Genomic DNA, 7763 nt, shown 5'->3' with positions numbered 1-7763 from the left:
AAAAAAAAAAAAAAAAAAAAAAAAAGAAGAAGAAGAAAGAAGAAAGTAATGAACCTGTCAGATAGAAAAGCAGCTGCAACACTGAACAGAAATGAATGTTTATGATAAAGACCAATTATCCAAATTAATAAAAAAAATAAACAGATTTGAAGCTAGAGATGCACAGCTCAGTGCAGAGCACTTGCTTGTCATGCTCTAGGATCTGAGTTCTATCCCCAGCAGCAATACCACAGCATCATCACCACCACCACATGCATACAAACACACACAGAAAGAGAAAAAAATAGAAATAAAAAAGATTATATTTGGGCTGGGCATATAGCTCTGTGGTAGAGCACTTGTGGATTATTCAAAATGCCCTGGATTCAATCCCCAGCACTGCAAATTAAGTAAATAAATAAACAGATGTGTTAATAATACAATAGATCAAGAATAAGAATAGATAATACAAAACAACAACAAAAAATAATAAGCAGGTAAAAAAAATCAAATTCACCAAAAGAATAGAAACATCAATTAAACAAAATAACTGTTTCACTTGTTAGATAAAAAAGACAGTATCAAATTTGGTTCAAAGATATAAGCTGTATCAATATCTTCCTACTTGATAAATATATAAGGAAGTCCTAAAAATATTTCTTTGACTTCTAAATTTTATATTTAGAAATTCATTAAAGATTCATTTAAATATAAACTAAAACTAACCAGAATGTTCAACATGTTCAAAGTTTTTAAAGTAGTAAGGCAGCAAAATGCCTAACATAATAGGAGACAGATTGAGTAAATTATGATTTTATGTATTTACACACACACAGACATACACACACACACACACACACGTTATGGTTCCTAATTTCCTGGGTAATAGGATTTAGATGATTTTTATTTTCTTTTTGCCTCTAAGTTTCTTTTCTTTTCTTTTCTTTTCTTTTCTTTTCTTTTCATACTCTCATCAATAGACACACATGATTTACATAATGTTTTAAAGATTTTTTTTAACAAAGCAGTTTGGAAATAAACCATTAACCTTCACATGGAAAAGGTTAGTTAGGAGTGTTCACATTCTCTCTTAATTTACTTTATGTTTACATTTTTAACTCATACACACAAAGGAATTTTAGTTCATAAAATCCAAGAACATTTCAATTAGAAAAGCTCTTCCTTGCATTTTTAAGCATTAACTTCCTGGGAATCTGATGAAGGGATGATTTACTTTATAAACTTCTAAAATGTTTTTAAATGCTCTTAAAAGCATAACTGTATTGATTTGCTTTATAAACATCAAAAGTTCTTTGAACTACTCTAAAAGAATAACTATACTGACAAAGGCAAGAAACAAAGGTCCCTAAATCCAATGTGTTTCAAATCAAAAACTACTAAAAATTTAATCATATATATATAGATAAATAGATGTATTCTGAAATCATAATCCATAGACATGAGAAAGTATAATTAATTTGCACAGAACTATACAAAAAAAAAGTCTTGTACATAACATAAGATACAGATACCTTCTAGAAATGAATGAAAAGCATCAGAAAAGTATATCCAGAACAAAACAGGATAAGATTTGTTTTACTGGGATTGATATTTATTTATTTATTGAATTATCACCACCACAGAAACAGAGAATCAAAATCTCCCTTCTTCCTTGAGTAAGTCTACTGGTACTGCTAGAATCCTGCACAAAGAATACAGGCCTTTTGAAAGCACCCACTGCTTTATCAATGCTGGTTTGTTTTCTCCTACTGATGAGAAGGAAATGGTCCTGAAAGCATCTAACATTTTAAAACAAAAACGCTTTACTGAAAATGTAAAAAAAAAAAAAAGAAAGAAAGAAAGAAAAAGAAAAAAATCCAATCCAATGTTAAGTATTGAAGAATGGATGAGTCAAATCAAAGACCAAAGTGCACAGCAAAGAAGTCGTACTTTAAAGGATTGTGAGGGTTTAGTTTCAGCAAAACATTGAAAATAAAATACTAACTGCAGGAATGTTAGTTAATTAGTGATAAATAAATGGGGCTAAATGATTTCTACCAGTTCTCTAACTACATAATTCAGGATCAGGAGATTACAGATTATATCAGGAGAAACATTTTCATATAAAAAAATCCTTAGTATAAATTTATGTTCTATTAACAAGGAAGGGAGACTATTTTTGTTCTTAACTTTATAATTTACAGGACTGTTGCAATAGTAGAAAACTGTAGACATAACTCTGGAAGACAAAATTCACCAAAAGGAGGGAGTTAAAGGAGGCTATTTTAGAGTCAATCTGAGTGAGTGTTTTAATTGCAATGAGATGCAAACTGTATGGCTCAGAGACTAGAAAGCCACTTATTCTCTATTAAATACAAAGTCTTGTAATGTGCAGAAAACACTCCACAGCATTTTTCTTGACAGAGAACTAGCACTGTCAGTCCACCCACAGCCTAAAGCTCAGCCATTCTGAAGAAGTAGCTAAGTGTGGTAGCAAGATATTTCAAAAAAGAATCTGACCTCTGACCTTCTCTAGGATGGGCCTGGTGGGCAAAAGGTGACATCCGCACCATATCTGGCATATAGAAGTAGGACCTTCTCCTATTTTTAAAGGACATATTTCACAAGCATACCAATAACCTATTTCTAAGCAAAGAGTCTTTGGCAGGTCCAGGTAATATATATTTTCCTTTCCCAGGGAGACTGGCAGTCTATCTTTTTTGGAAAATATTTATTGTGGAGAAAATTGGGCAATGATCAGTCTGTCAGTAACATCCGCTTCCTTTAGAAAAGGAAAATATGTTGCAAGGGCAGGATTTTCCCAAATGTCACAATAACAGAAGTTAAAATGTAAGCCAATATATAATCCATTTAATATCCACACCCATAATTATCTTTATGTCTTTCCTCTTCCTTAATTATTCACCTTCCCATAGTTTAGCTATAAGCCTGATATAAACCATCCTTTCTTTACATGTATGGTGCTTCCTGTTTACAAAATACCTTCAAAGACATGATTTCCTTTGTCTATTCAACAATGTGAGAGGTAAATATTAAGGTTCTTTGACAAATGGCAAAACTGAGGCTGGCAAACATAAGTAAGTCACCTGCCCAAGGGTCACCTAATGAGAGCCTGAATCTGAGCCAGCAGATTTTTTTTTTTTGGTCTGGAAGCAGCTTTCAGAATAAACTAATGTCAATTAACAAGATATTTAAAATGGCCCTGTGGTAGATAGAGTAATCCTCCACCTGCAGGCCAAGGTATCCAAATCCTAATTCGCAGAAACTTTCTCTTGATTAAGTGACATTACATGGCAAAAAAAAAAAAAGACTTTGCAGGTTTATCAAATTAAGAAACTTAAAATGAAAGATTATTCTGGATTATCTGTGTGGCCCCAAGAGGGAGATGGATGATTCCATGTTAGAGTGATACAATACAAGAAAGACTCTGGAGTCACTGCTGGCTTTGATGATGGGAGGAAGGGGACACCAGCTATGGGACACTGGTGGCCTCTAGGACATGGAAAAGGAAAGGAACGAAGTTTCCCGCTACAGCCTGCAGAAGATATGCAGCATTACGAACAACTGATTTTCGCCCAGTGACACCCATCTTGGACCTCTGACTTCCAGAACTGAAGATAACAAATTTGTGTTGTTTTTAGACATCTAGGGGATGGGGGTGTAGCTCAGTGGTAGAGCATATGCTTTCCATGTGCAAAGCCATAAATTCAACTCCCAGCACCAAAAAAGAAAAGACACTGAGTTTGTGCTAATTTATGACAAAAGCAATAGGAAACGAAGACTAACACATACACAAAACTGAGATTAGACTGCCCTAGTCTGCTACATGAATAGTGTCCATATTATTTGTTTTATATAACAGCCCAATATAGTTTCAGAATACATTTACTTCCAAAAATATATAGATCATTAATTCCTAAACTAAATCATATGCTAATCTGTGGCTTCAGTTCTGTTTCCATGTTCAAATTCAGAAAAATTGTGATTTTTCTACAGATCAGTCATTTTAGCCTAAAACAACAACAAAACCATGCCCCAAAATGATCTTTTTGTTTTCACTAATTCTATAATGCCTCAAAATTCTAATTATTATGACTATTTGGGGGGAAAAATCAGTTTTCAAATATTATATAGACCTTGGTTAAAAGTCTACAAATTATGAGAATTTACTGGATAAAAGGGTTTAAATTCCAAGAAGGCAACTGCTGTGATATTTCAGTCATTGCATAAACATGTAAAATAGGAAACCGGGCCTTTTTCTTTTTCTTTTTTTTTTGCATCCCAGTTGTGGTTTTGTTTACATAATATGTCAAGAAAATCAGAGAGAAAAAGAAAAACCCAGAAGATAAGTAAGTGGTAAGTCAGAAGAGTTTAAAAGAAAACTAACAAAAATATTTCAAAGCCAAATTTCACAAATCCAAATGATAATAAATTTTACACTGAGGTTTCTATTTTTTTATGCTTGCTAAAATATAAACATTATTCAGAAAGCAAAGCTGCAAGTAAGCTTGTCATCTTGGATTGAACTCCAGAGGTGGGGGCAGTGTCTAACAGTACGTTTCTATTTACGAATTGTTTTTTTCTTAAGGATGCATACATGTATAAAAAATTCTAGAAGGATAAATTGCTGTGATAAGAGACATTGCCTCTGGGTAAGCTAGTTTAAGAATCCTGTTTTTCATCTTATCCCCCTTTGGACAGACTGAAATTTTTATTATCATGTACATATTTTATTTTTTCAATAAGTACAATACGATCTGAAGCCAAATTTCAAAAAACAACAACAAATTTATCTTGAAATATACAAAACTCATGTTATTGAAAACAGAAATATATCAAAACATTTCATCTTATCAAAATTGAACTGCATTTCATTTTATTAATATTCATATTGTATTAGAAGATAAATGCTCTGACCCAGAATATTCTGAATAAGAGGTATTTTTCTATTTGTGTTAAAACTGTGCCTGTTTATAAAACTCTGGAGGTTTTCCAAGTTTTTGTCACATGAAAAAAAAATAGAGTTTAATGTTGATAATTTCAAATGGAAAAGAACCATCGTGACTTGGTTCCTCTTAACAGGATTAATTACTGATTTGGCACTCATCCCTCACATGGAATGGAACAGTCTACATCATGATTCCTGTTTCACTGATATAATTCCCAGAAATAATATATTTTTGAACCAGGAGGAAACAACAATATGGAAAAAAAGTGAATTAATTTTATTCAGGCTTATCTTAAAGCATTCTAATCAAAGCAACAAATCAAAAATCATTAAAAAATTGCATAAAATTTACACTAGGACTAGGGATAAGATTTAGTGGTAGATGGAGTGGGGGCAACTATTAGACTAGAAAAAATGCCACATTATTTCTTTGAGAATTCACTAAATCCATATAAATATAAATATGTCAGCATACACACACATATATACACACATACAGGCACTTTCATACATCAATATAAACGTACAAAGAATTATGGATATTTAGTTTCAATGATATAAATTAAAACTTAAATTATGCAATTTTTCTCCCTACTATCACAATCCTGACTCTGAAATTTTTTCCTGAAGATAAAATTATCCTATTACCAGAAAGACAACATACAATTTTCCCAGTGAATTCTGAATAAGAGGGATTTTTGTTTGTTTGTTTTGAGTCATCTAAATCTACTTGAATATAAAAGATTCCTCAGCTGGTTTCTGTAGCACAGCCCAAGGCTTGGATGAAGTCATGATCAGGGAGCTAATCTTCCATAATGATCAGTAAGTCATGCTTCAATCTGGCTGACAGAGAAATGACAAAAAGCTTTCTGAACCTATGATCTCCTTTTTCTTAGAAGAAATGCAAAACCACATTAATAAATGTCCCTTAAATTTCTGTACCAACACTATCAATTTAAATTGGAAGACATCTAAAGCAACGGAAATGATATATTTTTTAATTTATTTATTTTTAATTAGGTATATGTGACAGCAGAATGCATTTTGATTCATTGTACACAATTGTAGCACAACTTTTCATTTCAGTGGTTATACAGGATGTAGCATCACACCATACATGCAGTCATACATGTACCTAGGGTAATGATGGACATCTCATTCTACCATCTTTCCTGCCCCCATGCACCCTCCCCTTTGCCCAGTCACAGTTCCTCCATTTTTCACATGCCTCCCTTCCCCTCTTTATGGATCAGCATCCATTTATCAGAGAGAACATTCGGCCTTTGGTTTTTGGGGATTCGTTTACTTCACTTCTCCAACTCCATCCATTTACCTGCAAGTGCTATAATTTTATTCCCTTTTAATGTTGAGTAATATTCCATTTTGTGTGTGTGTGAGTGTGTGTATGTGGGTATATATCACAGTTTCTTTATCCATTCATCTATTGAGGGGCATCTAGGTTGCTTACACAGTTTAGCTATTGTGAATTGAACTGCTATAGATTGATGTGGCTACGTTACTATAGTATGCTGATTTTAAGTTCTTTGGGTATAGAACGAGGAGTGGGATAGCTGAGTCAAATGGTGGTTCTATTCCAAGTTTTCTAAGTAATCTCCATACTGCTTTCCAGATTGATTGCACCAATTTGCTATCCCACCAGCAGTGTATGAATGTGCCTTTTCCTCTACATCCTCGTCAACACTTATTATTGTCTGTATTCTTTTTATTTGTATGTGGTGCTGAGGATCGAACCCAGCGCCGCATGCATGCCAGGCAAGTGCGCTACCGCTTGAGCCACATCCCCAGCCCCTATTGTCTGTATTCTTGATAACTGCCATTCTGACTAGCATGAGATAAAATCTTAGAGTAGTTTTAATTTACATTTCTCAGATTACTAGAGATGTTGAACATTTTTTCATATATTTCTTGATCAAATGTGTATCTTCTTCTGAGAAATGTCTGCGCTCAGCCCATTTATTAATTGGGTTGTTTGTTTTTGTTGTTGTTGTTGTTAAATTTTTTGAGTTCTTTATACATCCTGGATATTAGTGCTCTATCTAATGTGTGTGAGGCAAAAATTTGTCCCAAAACGTGATTGTTTCTTTTGTTGAGAAGAACCTTTTTAGTTTGAGTCCAGAAATGATGTAGTTTTAATGCTTTCTTATGCCACAAAATTATGGAGGAAATCATACACAAATCATTTGTTCTTATACAACTATCCCTGAGGGTCTGTGGTGATTATATTCATTACTTTATTAACACAACGAATATTACTTTAAAAAAAACATTTTTTAAAAAAACAAATAATGTAAATTAAGAGAACGGGCCACATTATCAACATTTACCTGTTGCATCAAATTCAATTGGTTGGCACCGGCGGCTAGAAGACCAGTCACATTTGAGTACTTGCCCTCCTTCTACAATCCCAGGCTGGGTAGTGTTTGCTTTGGGAGCTCCCACCAGAAGAAACATCCTACTAAAATACAAAAGGGATGGACAATATTTTAATTGACACCAAGCATCAGCAATATCTTACAATTTATGAAGAGGAATCATTCTCTTGATATTATCCACAACTACTTTTAAAAACTACTTACAGAGGGCATAATTTTCCTTGTTCATTTGGTATTCTCTTACATACATGTACTATTTGGTCTACTTCATCTAAAAAATATCACATGATAACTTCAGGGCTACATTCATTTAAAAATGCACATTGGTCAAATTGTACACTTTAAATATGTACAAATTATTGTATGTCACATATCTCAATAAAGCTGTTTCAAAAACGTATGCTACCTAAAGTCAAGGAAGT

At 33.2% G+C, this 7763-nt stretch overlaps 1 protein-coding gene across 1 annotated transcript in view; it reads right to left on the bottom strand.

Moving 5' to 3' along the window:
- Positions 1 to 7466, bottom strand: part of Itgav (integrin subunit alpha V) — a 73287-nt gene extending 65821 nt beyond the window's left edge. Inside the window, exon 1 of the mRNA XM_015481133.2 lies at positions 7294 to 7466. Coding sequence (XP_015336619.1) covers positions 7294 to 7420 — 127 coding nt within the window. The 5' untranslated portion in view covers positions 7421 to 7466. The remainder of the gene's footprint in view (positions 1 to 7293) is intronic.
- Between the last annotated feature and the right edge of the window lie 297 nt (positions 7467 to 7763).

Source organism: Marmota marmota, unplaced genomic scaffold, assembly GCF_001458135.2.
Source record: "Marmota marmota marmota unplaced genomic scaffold, marMar, whole genome shotgun sequence".
Taxonomy (NCBI): Eukaryota; Metazoa; Chordata; class Mammalia; order Rodentia; family Sciuridae; genus Marmota; species Marmota marmota.
Note: the sequence above shows the minus strand (reverse complement) of the source record. Positions and strands in the feature narration are given on the sequence as shown.